Source organism: Brachypodium distachyon, chromosome 3, assembly GCF_000005505.3.
Source record: "Brachypodium distachyon strain Bd21 chromosome 3, Brachypodium_distachyon_v3.0, whole genome shotgun sequence".
In the NCBI taxonomy this organism is placed as follows: domain Eukaryota; kingdom Viridiplantae; phylum Streptophyta; class Magnoliopsida; order Poales; family Poaceae; genus Brachypodium; species Brachypodium distachyon.
The window spans coordinates 14,198,839-14,219,593 of NC_016133.3; the positions used below are offsets into that span (position 1 = coordinate 14,198,839).

A 20,755-nucleotide genomic window follows, 5' to 3' on the forward strand; every position below is an offset into this window, starting at 1 on the left:
GATGAATATTGCAGCGGTATTTTTTGAATTCGAGAAAATTGCATTGACATATACGGAGTATCAAATTAAACCTAAATCATATTTATTTGGTAATGGAGGGACTCCCTAAGAAGAAAAAAAAGCAGAGCTCCTTCTTCGAATTTCTATGGGACAAACGTTTACCAGATAGGATAAAGCAAAGAACCAACGCTTTAGCCCTGACCCTAAAGGCCTAAACAACTGCAGCCAGCCGCCGATTTGTGGACGGAGTTCGGATTCTCGGCGTCATTCGCTCCGATTCGAATCGATGACCCTAGCATTTGGTTTCTCTCGCTTTCTCAACCCGCGCGTAAATCCTTCCACGAATCCCATCCTTGGTCTCTGGCTCTTCTCCTGCTCCTGCTCCTGCTCATCCTCCGCCTCGTCCGCTCCGGAGCCGCCGGAGCTTGCCGGGGGCCCGGGGACTATCAGGGAAGGGCGGGCGGAGATCTTCGCGGATAAGTCTAATTCGGTCTTCTACAACAAGGCCCAGGTTTCGTCTTCTTTCTATGTGCTGCAGATTGGATGTTATGGACAGGCTGATGCCGTTGTCGTGTCACGTGAAGAGTACTAGTAGTACATTTGTTCCAGAAAATGATAGTACTAGTCTGATTCAATTTCTGGAGCAAACTTGATGGCCTATTTGATGATTTTAGTTGTGGTTAGAACCCCATTTAGTTAGAATTGCAGCCTTGCAGGAAGTCATTATGTTTGAAGTTTGGTCACTCACAAATTCCTGACATGTGATGGACTGGTAGAGCCAATGGCTGCTGTCTTGGCATTGTCCAGTGGTATTGTCACAACTCAGCAAAAAAAACACCAATATAAAAAAGCAGGAGTTAAGTTGGGATGAGCAGTTCCGAAATATGTAATCCAATTTCATAACGCTCGTGAACAATTGTTATAACCTCCCCTGGTGTACAGCATTTACTGCCCGATATTCCTTTTGATGATTTGAATTTTCATTAGAGGTTAGCTTTAGAAATATGTTCAAGTTGTTCTGTCCTTACGAATTCAATTTTTGCCAGGTTAACAACAGAGATCTTTCCATTGCTGTATTGAGATCGTTTCTTTTGAAAAGACAGGAAGAACATGATATCCGATTAGTAAAAGGTATTCAGTTTGGGCAAAACTTGTGCTAGTCTATAAACCCTTCTGTTGTCTTTTCGTACACCAATGCTTGAGCAGTTTCTGTGATGAACCAGGCAGGCATGCTGAAACACCGCCAGAACAGCATGCCAATGACTTAGATCCTGTGGTAACAGGATCTGAAGACACTGCACCGAGAGAGGAATCAAAGATTAAAGCACCTAAAGTTCTTGAGGTGCATCTCTCAAGTCCTGTTGCATATAAACCCCCATTCCACCTACCTGTAGTAAATGTGATATCTGCTCGTTTTTTCCTTTCTTGGTAAAGCATAATGCTGGTAAGACAATACAATCAGTGATGTGCTATGATATACTAGCAGATGGTGCCATATTTTGTCTGGAAACACACCCATCTTTACATTTATATGGATGATTTACTTTGAGCTTTGAGTAACTAGACTAAGTAAGACAGTCCTGATCTTTTCATTTCAGATCCTTTTTTTTCTCATGATTTTTGTAGGCTTTGGCTGCATCAGGATTAAGAGCGATCCGATACGCTCTTGAGGTAGATGGAATTGGGGAAGTCGTAGCTGTTGACAATAATGAAGGTACCTTTCAATATTTCTGTGACAATGTCAGTTGATTTTCAGAGTCTTTTGATTATGAATCCTCTATTGTGTCCTCGAGAAAATACCCTTTGTCTCTAAATATTTTGTTTGGTCAATTGCAGAAGCTATAGAAGCCTGCAAGAAAAATATCTACCACAATGCCATTCCTGCATCTTCCAAGGTGGTGCCAAATCTTGCCGATGCTCGTGTTTACATGCTCACTCACCCAAAAGAATTTGATGTGGTATTGCTTTACTACTTTCATATTAACTTACGCTCTAATCATTTGTTATGCAACAGTTTTGTTGCCAAGGAAAATTGTGGGAGCTACATGATCTGTGGATTTGTTTCCATTTAAGATGATTAGGATGAAATGTGCTGTGCAGGCAACCATGCATTTCTGCTGAATAGAAAATCGAATCATGACCAGATATAAATTCTTTTTTGATGTGTAAACAGGGAGAATTCAGAACTCAAATGTCCCAGCATCCAGTAATGTTGCTCAAGGTTTGGATACATACATATAATACCCCATTCCTAAGATCCTACAAAAGTAAGAAAATAAGAAGCGTATGACCCATATGATTGTTCATGTCAATCAGTTTGGCAAGATATTTTCAGTCAAAATCAGTTTGCATATACATGCAGATGCAGTCTCTGGATGCCGGTAGTGCTTTGTATCTTGCCTGGAAATAAAAACTTGGCATACCATCATAAGATATTATTATTTTTATTACTTTCTTACATATAGGAAAGAGTGGCACAGCTGACTAACATTGTTACTGTAATATGGTTATCCACTCTGTTTATAAATATTTAGTATGCCATTTTTTGGTATTATGTGCTCTCCAAATATATCTTTTCAACCAATATTCTTGCTTATAACATATTAGCTGTTGTGGACAATTGGGTCAAGCAATGTGGGACAACCCTTCCTTCTCAGGGATATCCAGTGCCCTGGTGGTGCTTGCGGACCACTCTATATCCCATGCTCCGGTGGTGCTTGAGGATTTCCCTACTGCAGCAGTATCATCGCCAACAACATAAGCTGACAGTGGCGGAGGATCTCTTCGATTTTCACAGAGTAACGAGTGATACGAATGACTGTAGCAACACTCAGTCCAAGGAAGCCAATCCAGCCATCACCAAGGTCGATCTCCTGTCATGCAACGGAGATACATTGCAATCACTTTGTTGACAACTTAAGTCTGCCCATCAGATTGAGGCTGACGTGCAGAGCTCATATGTAGCTGAACCCTGGACAGGTGAAATAGCTCATGCCAAAAATTGCCTGTGTAAATTGGAAACCGGTCACTGACGATGGATCGAGGCAGCCCATGAAGACGAATAATTTAATCAAAAAAGGCTTTAGCAGCACAGACATGGCAGTGTATGGACGTGCTAAAGGAATAAAGTGGGCACACTTTTTGGTCAAGCGATTAACCACTGACAAGGTCCCTGATTTCCCGTGCACACGGGGATGAGCCTTGACGATATCCATTGAAATATCTGCCCAAATCGACAAAGTATCATTAAAGGTTGCAGTAACCTACTACCCTGGCTGGAGGCACATTTGCAGTCCTATTGCGCTGACATAACACGCGGGAGTGGACCAAGGCTTACATTATTCTAGTATCTCATCTATAGTATTTTTCTCCCTATTCTAGTATCTTATCTTTTCATGCCAGGCTGTGCTGGGCTGCTGGCCATCTTCTTTCCACTATTCTCTCTTTCATGAACGTTAGCAAAGAATTGTATTGCAAACATCCTGTCGCAGCACCGTCTGCTTAGGCATTGGCCAAGCCGTTTTTGCTGTTTCTGAATTGTTTGCTGTGTAATATTTACAGCTCTTTTTTGCTTCTTATTTGCTTTGTCACTTGTTTAGGCCTCTTGGTCGGTTGTACTTCTTGGAGTTTACTTCTAATGAAATGACGTGTGTTTTGAACACATGTTCGAGGAAAAAAACTTCCTGACGTACTCTTGGTGACAGATCTGTTGGTTTCATTTCATGCAACCATTCTAGATATTTCTGTTTGCGGTCAAAATTAGGGAACTTAGATGCACACATGCCAAAGTAACATATTAACCAAGGGAGTTACTTGATTGTAGTAAATTGTAGTCCTATAACATAATTTTCATTTCCTTCATGTGCACTTGGACGGTTTTCGTTTAGTTGAGGACAATATGCATCCATATTATGCTTTATTAATGTCCTATACACTTGCTGAATCAGGTTGATCTTGATCCTTATGGGTCCCCAGCTGCATTCCTTGATTCGGCAGTTCAATGTGTTGCAGACGGTGGCATCTTGATGTGCTCAGCTACAGACATGGCAGTGCTTGCTGGGGGCAATCCAGAAGTTTGTTTTTCCAAGTCAGTTTAATGCTGGAATATCCATTACCAACCACATGACTGCATAATTTAATTCTTACCATATCAGCTATCTATACCTACAGATATGGTTCCTATCCAGTAAGAGGTAAGTACTGCCATGAGATGGCCTTGAGGATTCTTCTTGCCTGCATTGAGGTAAGAGCCGAGCTAGTCTCTTGTATTTTCATAGCCATCATCACGATCCATATTTTATTTTCCTTGTTTGTCTTGCAGTCGCATGCAATCCGCCACAAGCGCTATATAGTTCCTGTCATATCAGTGCACATGGATTTCTACATTAGGGTTTTTGTGCGAATCTTCACGTTGTCTCCTGCTAAAGCCTTTCTTTGACTCATTTTTATCTTAGTGCAGATACATTATTTGTAATATTCTGTCCCACACATGACCTAACCAATGTCCCTCTTGCACTTTGCAGATCAGCTAGCACAGTTAAAACCTCACCTCTCAAAATTTCACATGTCTATCAATGCGTTGGGTGCAATTCATTTCACTTGCAAAATGTCGGAAGAATAAACTCAAAGGTATTAATTTTTTTTCCTTGATTCATTGTATTGCATGGTATATTTATAGATATTCTCGCCTGATCCAGGATAAAAGGAATGTTGCTCTACCAAATTTTTGCCCTACTGTGCCTCAAGAGTGTTGTGAGTGTGGCCATAAATTTGTTATGGGGGGCCCTATATGGAGTGATCCAATACATGACAAGGAATGGGCTACTTCCATCTTGTCAAATGTCCAAGCTATGAGTGGTGCTTATCCAGCTTATGCAAAAATTTCAGCTGTACTAACATCAGTATCACAGGTAATATTGTGTTTTTTTCCCTCTTTTGATTGTGCACTTGTACTTTTCTTGAGTTTTGACTATATTCTAGAGAAACTGTACTTCACATAAACTGGACGACAAGTGGAATATACTCTACTAATTTGTGCTATTTAGATTGCGGAAAAAGGGTACTATTTAGGACAGTCTGAGTCTAGGTCTTCTAAAGAATAATGTTATAAAGGCATGGAGAGCAAATTAGCTATTCACGACTGTGCATCTGATTCATCAACAGAAGGATATACATACAAGTCTCATATTGGCCACATCGGCCAACCTAGGCTAATGGGTGCAGTCATACTAATAAACAAATGCTTGATTTTGTTGATACAGAAAATGAACTTCCCATTAAATTTTGTTAAAACGCTCAGCAAATATGCTGGACACTGGTTGAGTATCAGGAGTCATTCCAGTCCGCAGTCATGTTTGACTTGTAAAACACATGCTGGATTGTTACAAACTCTGCTACAGTGATCTAGATGGAAAGAGTTGAAACTGCTGTCCTGCATTATCCATGCTTCTTCAAATATCACTTTTTGCCTTGGGTTACACACTCCTATGATCGCAATGCTGCAGATTGCCTGTGTCTGATTCTAGGAAGGTGTTACCATTCCCAAGCCAAATTGCAGCAATAGAGCTTGTAGATGGGCCTACCTGGTGCCTGCAATGCAATCTTGAACCCAATAGGTACCCTGTGCTCAGTACTTGAATCTTGCACTGTAGCACTGCCATGCCTGATAACAATCTGTCCACCCTGATGTGTATCTGACAGGAAAGATCATTGACCTTTTCTTTCAACAGCTGGCCTCCATCATGGGACACTAGTTGTCTTTGTTCAATTTGGAATGCTTATTCTACTCTGCCAAAATATCACCTGACCAAGCAGATCAGCTCTCCTTGGGAGCCATAACGGCATAACCTATAGTTCAGAGAAGATGTTTTGCCAAAATAAACAGCTTGATTTTAAGTAGCATGCATTAAAACAAAGAATTTCTGAACTGGGTGCACAATCAGATGTTAACATTTGGTCGTGTATATTGGATCCACAAATGACAAGCGGGTTTCTTGTGCAGGAATTGGTCAATGCGCCTTTATTTGTCAGTCTTCACAGTTTATGTGCAACATTGAAGTGCACCAATCCAACCATGGCTATGTTTCATTCTGCTCTCAGAAATGCTGGGTATCAAATATCAGGCAGCCATGTGGATCCACTAGCTCTTAAAACGGATGCCCCGATGTCTGTAATTTGGGACATCATGCGATGTTGGGTATGATACAAATCTATGATATTTTTAGGTTATGATCAGCCACAATCAACATTTTTATATGTGCTTCCTGTCTGTAGGTCAAGCTTCACCCGGTAAAATCTCGACCTGGAGCTGATCCAAGTAACAGGATACTTTCCCAAGAGCCTAAATTACAGGTATAGTTCATAAAAGTATCATTTCTCCAAAGAATACGAGGTAGAAAAAACGGTTCTATGCAAAATGGATGCCAGATATGTTCACACATCACTTATCTGACAGAACTATGTGAAGCTAACAATGGGTGACTCAAACTAACCAGAAATTCTACCTGAAATACATCTTGTTTATACTCTTGTTAAGCTTGCGCTGACCCAAGGGCTATTCTGCTCATTAACAAGGCTTGCCCTCTTTCATGGATGTTTGATTTAGTGTAAGGATGGTATGTTGAGGAAGCCGTTTCTTTACCATTGGTGTTTGGTTTCAAGTATATTATGCTTGTTCCCACCGACCACCAGTGTGGCCTGATTGTGTTTTAGGTCAGTAACCGCAATAGTCAAGCTCTCTGCTGGGTTTGGAATTGACAAAAGCAACCAGAAGTGAGCCATTGTAACTGGGTCCTGGTAGAAACGGGTGTATTTTCCTGTTTGTTGGCAGTGCAAGACACATTTTTAAGTCGCATCGGTGGTAATTCTGGCTTGGTCGTAGTGTTGTCTTGAGTGGTCGGTTGTTTTGCCCTAAGTCATAGGCTTGTAATTATGTTCTTTATAGCAATGCATCCAGGCACAAGCTTTGCGTTTTCTCGAGAGAAAATATTACCACTGTATAATTAGATTAAATTCTAGAAACCCAACTCAAATCCCCCAGACCATCTGCACACACCTCAAATTTATTGTAAAACATACACCTACCATTGACTTGATGCTGTGGTAAATGTACTACTTCTTGGATTTATTTTGTCTTCAACTAGGAGAATTAATTATCGCTCTGTTTTGCACAACAGTAAAAAAATTAAGCATTACCATGTTCGTTTTCAAACATATCCTTTTTGTTTACTGATTATTCTGGGCATATTGTTATATGCAGACCTATGTTATTTCAAATAAAATTATGCATTTCCTAATTTTGACACCTCTATACTCTGAAGACTCTGTTTGTCCATTTAGTATTCAAGTTGATTACATTGACTTTTTTAACTCATATTTTATTATTTTTGTCCTTTCTTCCCATGTAACTGCTGCCAGGCATCATTTTCTCAAGCAACTGGGGGTTTAGTTGCACGAAAGAGCCCAAGATTTGTACCTAATCCTGAGAAATATTGGGGTCCTAAGGCGAAGGCTGGCAGACCACTAAAGACACCGCACATGGACAATTGTGAATTTAGATTTACTGCTAACACACTGGAGGCTGGAGATCGGACATCTATTTCGAAATGAACATAGGTAAAGAGTTTCTGTAAAACTGTGCTGCCCTACTTTTTGTACTATGAGTATAGACCATTGGTATCTGGTTTCCTGCAATGCACATTTAAGGAAATGCTTGACTTTAACATAAGCAGACTAGACAATACTGCCGTCTGGATATTAAAACAAGATCAGATAAAGGTGTGGGTATTGCTTTGGCTGCGTTGGTAAAAGAGAAATCAAGTTAATGCAACAGAGCTAGGATTTGGTGGAAGAGAGAACATAAGAGGGAGATTTTTTAGGTCAACTCTTGACTGCCTTTCGAGACAGCATGATCTCCCTTGTCTGGTATTCATCACCAGTCTCACCTAAGGCCTACTTCAGCGGCCAAAGTCCTGTTGTTTGGTTGATGAATATCAAATTTCTGGAATTCTGAGCTCATATGGTGGAATTTATATTGGAAATTTTGGCAAATTAAATTGAAAGGGAGGACTTTTGGCTTGAGCATTTACGGTAGCTTATGCGGAATGTTGTTTTATTTGATGGGAATTGGAGATGATTGAATTTTCATTTGAGAACTTGATTGTTGAAGCCAAAAGTCCCCCCTTGCATTGCAGTACCATGTAACCTACATTCATATGCTTTGTCAGTGTTATACACAGGGAGGTATACAGGAGGCCAGCTATGCCCTCATCTTTACGTTCTACCCGAAAACCAAAGAAGATACAAGAGACCAGATCGTTCATCTCTGATCACTTCTGCTCTCTTCCTGCACGCACTCTTCTGATGGCGTGTCATTGTGTTGCAGCCATATCGACCCTGTCGTGTAGGTACGAACGCCATCCTCCTCAGATGACGATGGCTGGAGGCGGTACGGCGAGCCAGGGCTGTGGCCGGCGTGGCACGCTGAGTCGGGCGGGAGGGTGAGCACCGTAACGGAGCAGGCATCCTCCAGGTTTGGTGTGGCGTGGAGCCGGGACGGGAGCTCTATGGTGAAGTTGCCAGACTCGTCAGTTGTTGCAAATGCAGAGTTAGCAGCCATCGTGCTGGTGTTTGGACCTTCACTTTTGCAGGTTACTGCAACCTTGCTACCTGCTTGAGAAAAGAAACAAAAATCAGGGTACTGTGAAATTGTTTCTACATGCAATTTTTGCTGTTGCACCGGAAGATTGATTTGTTCAGCTCTCTTCAGAGCCCAGGTAACATGTACTCCTCTAGAATTAATCTAAGATCCACCTCATGCTGATAATTAATTAAAGGTGACACGCATGAGAAACTTCACATTTTGAACAAATTTTTTGATCTTGTATTTGGAGTTGTCGTGTGAAAACGTCGTTTCTATGTTATCCTGAAAAATATTCTTGTACCACTTTCAGTCATTAACTATAAAAATCTTTCATACCCAGATTTTTTTTTTGGAACCATTTATCCTAAATCCTACTACCATATTACTTGTCTCAAATTTGCGCAACTATGGATGTATGTATATTTAAAAAACATCTAGATAGACAAGTAATTCCGACCGGAGAGATTACTTAGTTTTAGACTTTGGTTTGCATCTCCGGTTCCAAAATAATCGAAAGTGTTCATGGGACTCAGAAATCCCGCGTCGAAAAAGCGGCTTTTGAAGATCCCTTTCAGTCTGTGCTGATTAAGACTGGCTGGGGGCAAAGCAAATGCGGTTTGTCACGCGTGGCTTGTGTTTCTTGACCAAACCTATCTAATCTACCAAATCAGTCGTGCCCATCCATGATCCATGACGCTAGTGATGCTAGTGCCTTCGTCTTCTTGTGTCTATCTTTTCTTGACTACATGATGCTAATGGGTTCACTTGAGAAAGCTCAGAACAAATTAGGCCAACAAACGATGACCTTGACATCAACTCACGGTTACAAGCGCCATCTCTCTTGACGCGTAAATTAGGATCTGACACGTGAAACTTACCTTTTCAAACATTAAAATGAGAAAGGAACACATTAGGTGAAAACCTCTTTTCAGACAATTAAAACTTTCAATTCTAACATATTTTTATGATCCGTTTATTGAGATCCAATGACTAGGATTGAAAGTTTTCAAGTTTCACTGAATAGAATTTTTCACCTGATATGTTGCCAATTAAGAAACTATTCCTTGCAAAATAAAAAAGCGTTGCCTATGATGCTTTATATGACACTATGACTTAAACCTCGAACAAAATCCATAATTTTATGAAACCGGTTATCATAAACCCTACCTAGTTTTGGATGGTGATTTATCTATCTCAGGTTCTCCAGAAAAATGTGAAATTTCCATGTATATTGTTAATGCAAAGTAAAATAAAAAATGCGATATAGCTGTTTTTGTGTCTCCTACAAAAATACAATAGATAAATTTATTTATTGAGAAGTTGTCTGAGTTTTAGTTATAGATCAACCGACATGTTTGGCATTTGTATCTTAATCCAACAGCGGTATGTTGGAGATTGGAGAGTCCGGATGACACCCATGTCGCTATGATGTGTTGACTGAGATTTAAACCTTCTGCTTAAAAATCATGCGCTTAAGAAATAGCCACACCCAATTTATTTATACTTTGTATTTCTTTTTTTAATGTAGGACACCAATGGTTCCATTTTCTCATGCTTTCCCTGAGGCTGAACAACATCTAATTGGCATTGTCAACACAACGCTAGCCAAATCTAGTCTGGAAAATAAACTATCTTAATTCAAATAAAAAAGGTTTGGTAACGACAGCAGTGAACAGTGCTATCATGTAACGAAAAGAGGGGCATGATCAGACAATCTCTTCTCACTAGAGTTCTTACAATCGACACCGAGGGAACTTTCTTTCACAACATATGCTTAGTAATACGAGGCAGGACTTAATTAACAGGATGGATATGATTAATTAGACCAGGTAGGACTTCATTAACTTATCAACATTATTATGCCCGTGATATTCCTCCAATTAAGCTGCAGAATCTGGAGGTTGTAACGTCGTCGCCTCTAGCTAACTTGTAGTACGTTGGAAGAGAAGACTAGTTGAGTTGCTCTGTTGCTTGGCGCCTTGGCTTGTTTCCTTTCCGTTCCTCGATCGATCTCTCCTCTTTAAATTTCTTGCACGGGTGATCTGTCTATGTCTTTTATAATTAACCGGCCAACAACCACAGCAACAGGATCGACTAGTCTATTCCACCTGAATTCAACCCTCGTTTTGAACGTAGGAGTTTAAAATTTTCTAAGTACTGACTGTATTAAAAACAGTACCAGAATTCTTCCAGGCTAGTCCAAACAGCTAGCCAGGCCGATGGATCACGATCAGAGGAGAATCGCCCGTAAATGTATATTCTTATTATGCAATTGGATCGATAGGCACATCTCAACTGCGGCCGGTATATCCAAGAAATGGGTTGTGAATTATAGGTATAAAATGCATCAACTATACCAAAATGGATCAACGAACGATAATATGTTAGGCCGAACGACCAATCAAACTTCCCGGCGTGTCGTACTCCCTCCCTCCCGTGCATAATTCTTGTCTCAAATTTGCTATTCCTAAAAAGCGTCCAGATATATATAAGATTTCGACAAGAATTATTTATGGAACGGAGGAAGTACTTACGTGTTGAGGTTTGAAGTAAAAGAAAGAAAAGGTCTCTTTCATTACGTGTTAAATTAAATTCTTGAAGCTGCAAGAAGCAGAGCAGGAAGAAGCTACAAATGTCAAATCAATCAATGGTTTTGGTTGGAGAAGTAAAGAAGTAAAGATTACCCGGAAGCTGGAAGGTGAGGAGGTCGGAGCCCGGGCGGAGGCAGAGCACGCAGAGGATCTGCCCGGAGACGAGCACCGTCGACACCGGCTCCTCGCCGTACCCGGCAATGCGCACCAGCTCCTCCGCCGAGAAGTAGGCCTCCATCGACGTCGACGGCGCCCCCGCCGCCTTCGCCGCCGCAACGGCAGCGAACAGCAGCGGCAGGAGGAGCAAGGAGGCAGCAGCTCCTCCTCTTGCTAGAACCATGACGATGAGACGATGAATTGCGCCGCTATATATCCCTTTGCTCTCCGGCGGTCCGGCCGTCCTTGGGTTTCTTCGCCTGGTGGCCGGTAGAAGGATGGAGTACTACTAGAACGTAGAATACCAGAAAGGAGGGAAGATTGAAGAAGATAGAGGGGAGAGGAGATAGTAGTGCGTTGGGGGGATGTTGGTTCGGTTGATCCGTCAACGACTTGGTCTGTCAGATTCAGGCGGTGTGGGCTGCATGTATATACAGCAGCAGGCTCAGGCTCGTCTGTCCTGTGCGTGCGTTGGAGTTGGATCACGCCTGCAAAGCAAAGGAAAGCAAAGCAAAACAAGCAAGTCAGCCGCGGCGTCCGGAGTGGTTCGGCTGTCGTATGGTGGTTCGGGCTCGGTGTGGTGTTGGCGACACGCCCGATGTTGTGGGTTTGTTCCAAGGGGGGGCACGTACTCCACCTGCTCTGTTTTTAGGCTTTTAGCTACTCTCTCGTTGGTTACGTTTAGAAATTGATTGAAACAGAGCAGCCGTCGTGACCGCTAGCTGTTGACGACTTGCAACATCTCTCCGCTTCCTCGTTCATCTCCAGCTTACCGTGATGCCAACTTTGCAAAGGCCTGAATGCCTGGCTCAGGTTCAGTTCGACGGAGTGGATATGGGCTCTTGGACCTCCTCCCATCCAGGATGATTGGAGGGAGGGCTTCTATTTTGGGTCTCTTGGACTTTGTTTTCTTTATTACGGGATTTGTACTTTACAGCTCCAAGAAGAAGGCCCGTGCTGGTACTGGCCCTAATTGTGTGGGTCTTGGGCTGAAGGGTGTAGAATTTGAGGGAGAAGATTTTGGCAAATGGGCTTAGTTTGTTTGCCGTGTTTCTTTTTTCATTATTTGATGTACATATGAGTCTTATCTTACATAGATGCATGAGTATTTATTTTTGAGTGTTCCCGAGAGCAGTTTGTCTTCAACAAGAAACTTATGGAGCCCCTGCAAAACTTGTAAAAAAACACCGAGTTTTACAAACTAGGGAAATGGAATCCACAATACCATTACCAACTCTACAGACAGCCTGACTCTGAACATGACCTGGAGTGGTGGTGGTAACCATAGACTACGAAATACTAACTTACAAGGAAGCCCAACTGCAGGGGTACAGAAAGTAACTCATGTCACCAAATCACATACTATCAACTCACGGTGCTAATACGCTGTAAAATATTTGTCTACACCGTAGCCAAAACAAAAGCCCGCACCGAGTTCTAAATTTCAAATTGTCGCCGCTTCTTGCTTGAAGAGGAAGCAGATGGAGGCTTTTGTTCAACACAGGTTGCGACGAACTTAGTATAAGGGGGTAACCGTGACTCCCATACAGCTATCTGAAAGTCATCCCTGGGTAACCGAGTCATGGCACTACAAGAGCCTCCTCCTAGCTTCCCAAATGTCACATCAGATAGTTCCCTTCGTCCAAGACTCTGTTTGCCATGATGCGGAGGCATGAGGCGAAGCCGATTCCGGCATCCGTACTGCGACGCCAATCTGGTGATGTCCACGGATGGTCTTTCTCCAGGAGACGCTTAGGATGGGTATGAAACACAGACAAGTTATCCTCTACCATATTCCTGAACCTTTGCTGAATGTGGAGCCAATATCGAGTATTGAGGTTTTTCCTTAGCATATCGGCAACAACATTCGCGGTTATGAGCCCTCCGTGCAACAAGGTTGCTGTCTCTATCCCTATTGATGCCAATTGAGGGTGGTCATCTGGGTTTGCACTTCCAAAAGCGAGCACCTTGAAGAAATAAACATACTCCTCATGTGGTAAGTTCTTGAGGCAGACCGGCTTAACGGTCCCGAACCTCGCAATTGCTTCGAGCTTGCTTATTATGACCACTTTGCTTCCTCTGCACCTTGATGTCATAGCTGAATAGAAATGCTCCCAGCAATCATCATCCACATCTGAAAAGAACTCAACAACAACTAAAATCCTTCCCGGCTCTGTGAAGCGCAGCAGTTGATGACCCTTTCTCCAAATATCATCAGTAGTCAGCTGCAGTATAGAGGGGAAGTGGGATAGGACCCTTTCGTCTTGACATGCATGCCCGACCAGAGTCTTCTTACCAACAAGAGAACCACCGATGATTGGCAGTACAGCTGGGGTACCTGTAGGAGAAACATCCTGCAACAGGAAGTTGGCGATCTGCTGCTTTTGGACGGCTCTGCCGAACATGAAATTGTCAATGTAAAGATAGCTGTCATAGGGAGTGCGGTACATGCGCTCGCACCCTGCCAGAAGTATGACAAACTCTGTCATGTTAGCAACAGCAGTTTCTAAATTTTCCAAAACACTTTGTATGCCATTTCCATCGAGCAAGCTGTGAGTTATTCGAAATCGTTTGACTGGTGATACTAAGGAACATGACCTGGTTACCTGGTCTTGTTGACTTGTTATCTTCTCATGAGGCCTGTACTTGATGGTGTCTAGCAGAGAATAACCTTGATACAGAACACTGACAAACAAGTTGAGCTGCACCAGCATCCCAGCGTTGGTGATGCACCGCCCCTCAGCCTCCTCAACAACCGAGTGAACTCTCAGCAGGAGATGCCGCAACCGTTCCAGCTTCTCCTCAGGACATGCCTGGTTTGTGTTATTCTTGATTAGGAAGGAGATGAATCGGCTAATCAGTTCACCTATAATGGCAGATACAACAACCTCCATGCTGGGATTTTTAATCTTTAAGGAGAGAGGAATCGCAGTGTGTTTCTCTTATAGCCTTGTATTAGGTGCAGGACCCGTGTCAATGTGCCTTACTAGGAATAACTTTAAATTTTGACTAGATCTAAGTCACCAATATATTCTAGAAAATGTTTGTCAAGAAGTTTGACTGATTACTGAGTCTTTTGTCTGCGATCATGGCATCATGCAGATCTCAGGATGTAGACAAATATGTTGCACAGACCTGAACCAGATTTTAACTGCCCACTGCAAAGTGTTGCTGATAAAGTGCATTATTTTCTCCATCGACTTTGTACTTTTTGTGTGCTTCCAAGTTCCAACCATCCATGTAGAAGTCAGATTTTTCACCTTGCAAGGAAAAAAACTATGTTTGAAAATGTGCAAATGGATATACTTCTAAATACAGACAACAACCGAATAAATATGACGTACGAAACATTGGCTCCTAGTTATTTCCATAAAATAGCTACAGGGTAACACAAATATGTTAACACAACTGTACTTAGAAATATGTTGGCTCCTAGTGCATACCTCCATCGTTTTCAATTCCTCTCTGCCACAGTGCCACTTCCCTTCCGCTCTGAATCCTGTGTATGGATGGTAATTAAACAGTGAAGCGACTGGGTCTACGATGTCGGACCACTGCTGAACGGACACCTCTGATTCTGCGGAGGTCGTCGGAGACTTCCTCCCGCCACCATAGCCTTGCCAATGATGGGCAACATCCACAAATTCAGCAAGCGAAGTAGTACCTACAAAGAACTGTAGAGGACCAAACCTCTACAATGACAATGCTGTCAAGTGCCAATCTTGGTGTTTATTAGTGGCTACCACTTAGGTTCAGTAGTTTATTTTTTTCTTTTGGAAATAAGCTCTCAGGCCGTAGGAAGTTTCTTTGGTCACCCAGTTTCTGTGATCTTCCCTTTTTTTTTCCCCTCTTGGTCATGTCCCAGTGGCAGAGCATTGTAAACTTTTATACGTTAATAGTAACATACATGGTTGCTAGAAAAACTACACACAGAACTCCTACATGGTCTTAAAAAAATTGTAGCAAAACGTATGAAATCACTTTGCATCGCTAAGAAACTAATGCAGCCCATGCAAACTTGCAAAGCACACTGAGTTTTACGATCTACAGAAATGGAATCCGCAATACCATCTATACAGAGCCTGAATTTTAACATGGCCCTGGAGTGTTGGTAACCGAAGTGGCAAAGACAACAAAGTCAATATTATTATTTAGCCGGCTGTAACTTACATCGAAGCTCAACTGCAGGGCTGCAGAAAGTAATTCAGCCCACCAAATAACTATAAACTCATGATGTAAATAAGCCATCCTACGAGAGCTACTTGATATGCTGTAGCAAATCGATGTCTGTGTCGTCAGCACCAAGTTCTAAATCTCAAATCCTCGCCGCTTCTTGCTTGAAGAGGAAGCAGATGGAGGCTCTTGTTCAACACAAGTTGCGACGAACTTAGTATAAGGGGGTAACCGTGACTCCCATATCACTATCTGAAAGTCCCCTTTCGGGAACTGAGTCATGGCACTGCAAGAGCCTGCTACCAGCTCCCCGAATGTCACACCAGATAGTTCCCTTTGACCGATACTGCGTTCGGCACGAGGTGACATGAGGTGAAGGGGGGCGCGGTATCCATATCGCGACGCCAATCTGGTGATGTCCACAGGCTGGTCTTTCTCCAGGAGATGCTTAGGATGTGCATCGAACGCCGACAAGTTATCCTCTACCACATTCCTGAACCTTTTCAGAGAGCGGAGCCAATGCTGAGCATTGAGGTTCTTCCTCAGCATTTCGGCGATGACATTTGCAGTCATGAGCAATCCATTCAATACGGTTGCTGTCTCCATCGCTATGGATGCCAACTGAGGGTGGTCATCTGGGTTTGTGCTCCCAAACACAAGCACCTTGAAGAGATAAACATACTCCTCATGTGGCAAGTTGTTGAGGCGAATCGGCTTCATGGTGCCAAACCTCGCGGTTGCTTCAAGCCTGCTTATTATGATCACTTTGCTTCCTCTAGCCTTTGACGCCATAGCTGCATAGAACTGCTCCCAGCAATCATCATCCACATCTGAAAAGAACTCAACAACAACTAGAATCCTTCCTGGCTGGGTAGAGGGCAGCAGTTGATGACCCTTCCTCCAAATGTCATCTGCATTCAGGTGCAGGATAGAGGAGAAGTGGGATTGGACCCTTCTGTCATGACAGGCATACCCGACCAGAGACTTCTTGCCAACAAAACAACCACCGATGATTGGCAGTACAGCCGGGGCACCAGTAAGAGAAACATCCTGCAGCAGGAAGTTGGCGATCTGCTTCTTCTCGACGACGCGAGCAAACATGAAATTCTCAATGTAAAGATAGCTGTCATAGGGGGTGCGGTACATGCGCTCGCACCCTGCCAGAAGTACAACAAACTCTGCCATATTAGCAACGACAGTTTCTAAATCTTCCAAAACACTCTGTATCTCGTTCCTGTCGAGCACGCTGTGAGTTGTCCGAAATCGTTTGACTGGTGAAACCAAGGAACAAGATCTGCTCACCTGGTCTTGCTGGCTTGTGATATTCTCAGCAGGAGGCAAGTACTTGATGCTGTCTACCAGACAATAACCTCGGTACATAGCATTGGCGAGCGTGCTGAGCCGCGCCAGCATGACTGCATTAGTGATGTATCGCCCCTCGGCCTCCTCCACGACCGTGTGGACTCTCAGCACAAGATGCCGCAACCTGTCCAGCTTCTTATCGAGAGACGCACGCTCTCTGTGCTTCTTGATCAGGAATGAGATGAACCGGCTAAGCAGTTCGCCGGTAACAGCAGATACAGCAATCTCCATTGGTGGGTATATTTACCTTGGCTGGAAAGAGGAATCACAGTTTGTGGGTCTCTTATAGCCTTGTGACCGGCTGGGGCAATTAAGTGGAGGACAGTAGTATTCCACTACCATACTAGAACGTACTGGTATCTCTTATAGCCTTGTAACTAGGTAGGGAGTAGGGACAATGACAACTAAGTGGAGGAGACGCGTATTGACTTGACTTGGGGAAGTCTTGCCTGTGAGCTTGTTGGTATTGGCCCAGAAATCCTTTCCTTATAAATCTTGAGGTTCATCATGTGGACGGGGCTACTTATATCACACTGGACTGCTTGCCTTGCCACAATTTGGAACTAGTATGATTTAATTGTGACCATGAATGTTTGACACACACACACCAGTACCACACACAATCTAAATCTCTAGTAAGATGTAAAAGGTTGTGAATATGGCAAAAATCATGACAGGAAAGATTGCCAAACATGGTTACTGCTTCTCGCATCATTTTCCTTCCCTGTCTGCATCAAGTTGAATGTGGCTGTCCTCCATCGAGTGACTAACATAAAAATGGTGTAATAATTGGTGCTGTGGAAATGTGGAATCCGTACCGCGCGGGTATGCTGCCGAGTGATTTATGGCGGGGAAGCATGGTCGGGGAAGGAGCAGCTAGAGGGCGTGGAGGCAGGAGCGGGGGGTACGAGAAAGGGGGTCCGCAGGCAGAGTTGAAGTGTCCGGCGCGTGAGATGGTGATGAGGCCGGACAGGGCCTCGCGGTTTGGCCGTACGTCGTACGGCGGTGGCGTTGGGCCCTAGGGTTTATGATGGCTGCGGCCGGGGACGTAGATACCGGCGGGGGAGTAGGTAGGTTGATGGGGTGAAGCCGTGAAGGAAGCATTGGGTGGAGAGGTCGCCGATAACGGCGGGTCGAGGCGGCGGTGCTCTGGTCGGCATCGGTGACGAAGCACGGGTGTTGTTGCAGGGGGCTGTCTGCAGATTATTGTTTCTCGGGGTTGCTTTTGCAAAAGAGCGAGTAAAGACTAGACAGCCTGGGTCTTCGATGTTAGTCGGCCGGGGTCTCTCTGTGGCCCTCCTGTACCGATGTCTGTGAATTCTGGAACACGGCGCCGTATACGGTATACGCGGCGACGGAGGACGACTAGGAAGGACGGCCGGGTCGACAAGGAAGGACTTTGTGCCCGGCCGTGTTCGATCTTGGTACGGTTTGGTTGGTGGCGTTTGGTGCACTGATCCAAAGGGTTGATGGCATTTGCTTTAGGCTGAAGGCTCTGCAACAACGAAGACAGAGAGAGTAGCTCGGCCGAAGCGGCTGGTTATTAGCCTGTTTCAATTCCATGGCCCAATTCTAGCTAGACCTTGATTTATCATGATCCGGGAGATGAAAGGCCGGTTCTTCCGGCTTCTTCGAAAAGCTGTCCTCCCTGTCGTTTTTGGAGAAACCGTCATCTAAATTTGATTATGCTACCAAACTAACTTGCCTAAACTAGTTTGGATGCCTAACTAAATCTGAGATGCGGCTACTGCAGAAAGCTAAGTGAGGGCAGCTTCTAGAAGAAGCCGTTCTAGAAGCCAAAAAGAAGCAGCCGAAAGCATGGTGATTTGTGTGGTGTGATAACAACGCATGCATGGAAGGCAGTGGTCAGATCTTCGTCGAGGAGCTAGCCATCGATGAAGCAAAAAAGAAAGTAGACTGGCCATTTTGGACGAATCAGGAAGGTGATGATGAATCCAAATGGAGTGAATTCGTTGTAAATTTGGTTTCAGCAGGAACGATGGATTTTAGGTGTTGAGAAGGTGGAGGGGCAATTTGGGAGGACCAAAATAACGTGCTTATGATCAAGTTTTACGATGATTGTTTTTAGTAGTTTGAAGGAGGACACGAAGCAGGACTAAACTGTAACTTTTTTAGCTGAACTTTGAAATCAACCACACATTCAAACACATGAACTAGACCTTTCACATTTTAGTTCCTAAAATGAAATCAATCCATCTCACAGTTTTTTTTAGTAAAAACACAAGGAAATAAATAAAGATCAGACTGTCTCCCTCCACCTTCTCTAGGGCGAGATCCGGAGGCATGTGGCCTTTCAGCACCATGTGAACAACCCGCACGAGCTAGCATGGAAACATCATGGCGTCGCAGCACGAAAGGGCGTCTCGCAGGATCTCGGCAACATCACGGCGTTCAGTGGCGGACCCAGAAACGAACAAAGGAGGGGGCTAAGTTATGACACATCTAAAATTTTACTAGGCCACCACGAAATTGTATCATAGTAAAATTATGTAATCAACGGCCCAAACACTAATTGCCTTTAAAATATAGAAAAAAGTCTAAAGACATAATAAAAATGCATTATTCTTAGGAAAAAATTACCCGTTAGGCTCAAAGTGTGTTCTTTTATGCTCTGCACTAGTGTGATTGGTCATCTAATTCTGGATAGAACCTTTCCATCCAACTTAAACCTAACAAATTGCAAGCAAAACACAGTCTAGTTAGGCCTGAAACAACAACTACGGATTGCTGCCGGCGGCAGGCTAGGGATTTGATTTTTTAGGGCTCAGTGGCGCTAGTCGCACGAGACGGGAGTCGATCGATAGACGCAGGCATATAGCGAGCGACGCATCGCAAGCAGCGCTGGGCACTTGGGCTGTTGTTGTATGTGGGTCGTACGATCTAGGGGTGCTATGTTGGGCCTGGATGGAGGGGATAGGCCTTTTGGAAGCGATTGTGTGGGCTAAAAAGGGCAGATACCCTGTATTCTGTACCTGAGCCGGACCCGTGCTACAGCCCGGGTAGCACGGGCCGTAGGCCCGCCCCTGACGGCATTGGCCAATCTAGGCCTTTCTTCGAAAAAGGAAACTCCTCGGTCTTTAAAAAAAATACATTACAAATCCGGACGCTCACAACACGCGCGTACACTCATTCCTACGAAGGCACACACATACTAGTCTTATAAGCACCTCCAAAAGACTGAGCCGGCAGATCTTGAGAGATTGACAAAGTCACCGCAGACGTCTCGTTGTTGAAGTGTGCGTCACCTACCACTAAAAGAATAGCACCAGTTAAATCCTGAAATAATCAAAAAAAATCTGACATGCATGTTAAGTCTATTGAACCTGGGTGAGCTGATTGTGTCATAAGAAACTCCTCGGTCTCTGCATGGAACAATGCACACACTTATTTTATTGCAACGTTCTCAACCAAAGTACAGTCCACGGATCAGACAAAAAAAAAATACAAAAACCAACCAGTAAGAGTTTGCAGCCTAAAAATTATACGGTACTTTTCATATACTCCGGATAAGAGTCTGAAAATTGCAATTTGGATAGTCACAGAAGAGTTAGTTGAGTCGTAGCCACTAGCCAGTAGGTACCCATCTATCCAAATACGGATAGACTCATAGACTCGGTATTTCTAACTACGACTCGACTAACTCTGTTCCAACTCATATAAAAAAAACTTGTGGTCCATCTCCCCTAGTCTACGGTCATGGTTTTCCAGGAGCAAGGAACAACCAAATAGAGTGCAACAGAGAGAAGAAGAAAGGAAACAAGAACAAGGCCAAGAGGCAGATCGCCCAATCTCTCTCCAAAATCCTAACGAT

The 20,755-nt window shown here is 43.6% G+C and overlaps 3 protein-coding genes across 17 annotated transcripts; 1 reads left to right on the forward strand and 2 right to left on the reverse strand.

Annotated features, from left to right (window-relative positions):
• The first annotated feature begins 183 nt into the window (after window positions 1–183).
• On the forward strand, window positions 184–8,974 carry LOC100825731 (probable tRNA (guanine(26)-N(2))-dimethyltransferase 1). 11 transcript variants are annotated; one of them, XM_024460548.1, is made up of 15 exons: window positions 189–511; window positions 1,047–1,131; window positions 1,224–1,342; window positions 1,627–1,714; window positions 1,837–1,958; window positions 2,174–2,221; window positions 3,948–4,087; window positions 4,171–4,243; window positions 4,322–4,410; window positions 4,524–4,629; window positions 4,698–4,910; window positions 6,002–6,196; window positions 6,274–6,351; window positions 7,417–7,614; window positions 8,384–8,974. In XM_024460548.1, exons 1-14 carry the CDS (start codon window positions 287–289, stop codon window positions 7,606–7,608), a joined length of 1,773 nt encoding a protein of 590 aa, XP_024316316.1. In that variant the 5' UTR covers window positions 189–286; the 3' UTR covers window positions 7,609–7,614; window positions 8,384–8,974. The 11 variants fall into 11 exon arrangements, 10 of the variants coding, with proteins under 10 accessions (XP_024316323.1, XP_024316324.1, XP_024316322.1 ...); XM_024460550.1 differs by lacking the exon at window positions 8,384–8,974 and adding an exon at window positions 8,238–8,372; XM_024460549.1 differs by lacking the exon at window positions 8,384–8,974 and adding an exon at window positions 8,226–8,363.
• LOC100842350 lies at window positions 8,187–11,992 on the reverse strand. The gene is made up of 2 exons (XM_003571393.4): window positions 11,326–11,992; window positions 8,187–8,667 (listed from the first exon to the last, which is right to left on the reverse strand). Exons 1-2 carry the CDS (start codon window positions 11,570–11,572, stop codon window positions 8,318–8,320), a joined length of 597 nt encoding a protein of 198 aa, XP_003571441.1. The 5' UTR covers window positions 11,573–11,992; the 3' UTR covers window positions 8,187–8,317.
• A 553-nt stretch (window positions 11,993–12,545) lies between these two features.
• LOC100826359 lies at window positions 12,546–18,181 on the reverse strand. Of its 5 annotated transcripts, none has more exons than XM_014901731.2 (4): window positions 15,559–18,161; window positions 14,832–15,080; window positions 14,524–14,648; window positions 12,546–14,201 (listed from the first exon to the last, which is right to left on the reverse strand). In XM_014901731.2, the coding sequence occupies exon 1, from the start codon at window positions 17,152–17,154 to the stop codon at window positions 15,697–15,699; it is 1,458 nt and encodes a 485-aa protein (XP_014757217.1). In that variant the 5' UTR covers window positions 17,155–18,161; the 3' UTR covers window positions 12,546–14,201; window positions 14,524–14,648; window positions 14,832–15,080; window positions 15,559–15,696. The 5 variants fall into 5 exon arrangements, with proteins under 5 accessions (XP_014757217.1, XP_014757216.1, XP_024316325.1 ...); XM_014901730.2 differs by having other exon boundaries at window positions 12,546–13,782; window positions 13,995–14,648; XM_024460557.1 differs by having other exon boundaries at window positions 12,546–13,849; window positions 13,995–14,648.
• Between the last annotated feature and the right edge of the window lie 2,574 nt (window positions 18,182–20,755).

What these genes read in the sequence shown, in the direction of transcription:
- LOC100825731 (XM_024460548.1), top strand. Translation starts at nt 287, where the DNA reads ATGACCCTAGCATTTGGTTTCTCTCGCTTTCTCAACCCGCGCGTAAAT. An exon ending in GTTTTTGTGCGAATCTTCAC is followed by an intron (nt 4,411 to 4,523) that starts GTTGTCTCCTGC and finishes TGCACTTTGCAG; the next exon opens with ATCAGCTAGCACAGTTAAAA. An exon ending in TCGGAAGAATAAACTCAAAG is followed by an intron (nt 4,630 to 4,697) that starts GTATTAATTTTT and finishes CGCCTGATCCAG; the next exon opens with GATAAAAGGAATGTTGCTCT.
- LOC100842350 (XM_003571393.4), bottom strand. Translation starts at nt 11,572, where the DNA reads ATGGTTCTAGCAAGAGGAGGAGCTGCTGCCTCCTTGCTCCTCCTGCCG. An exon ending in CCTCACCTTCCAGCTTCCGG is followed by an intron (nt 8,668 to 11,325) that starts GTAATCTTTACT and finishes TTTCTCAAGCAG; the next exon opens with GTAGCAAGGTTGCAGTAACC.
- LOC100826359 (XM_014901731.2), bottom strand. Translation starts at nt 17,154, where the DNA reads ATGGAGATTGCTGTATCTGCTGTTACCGGCGAACTGCTTAGCCGGTTC.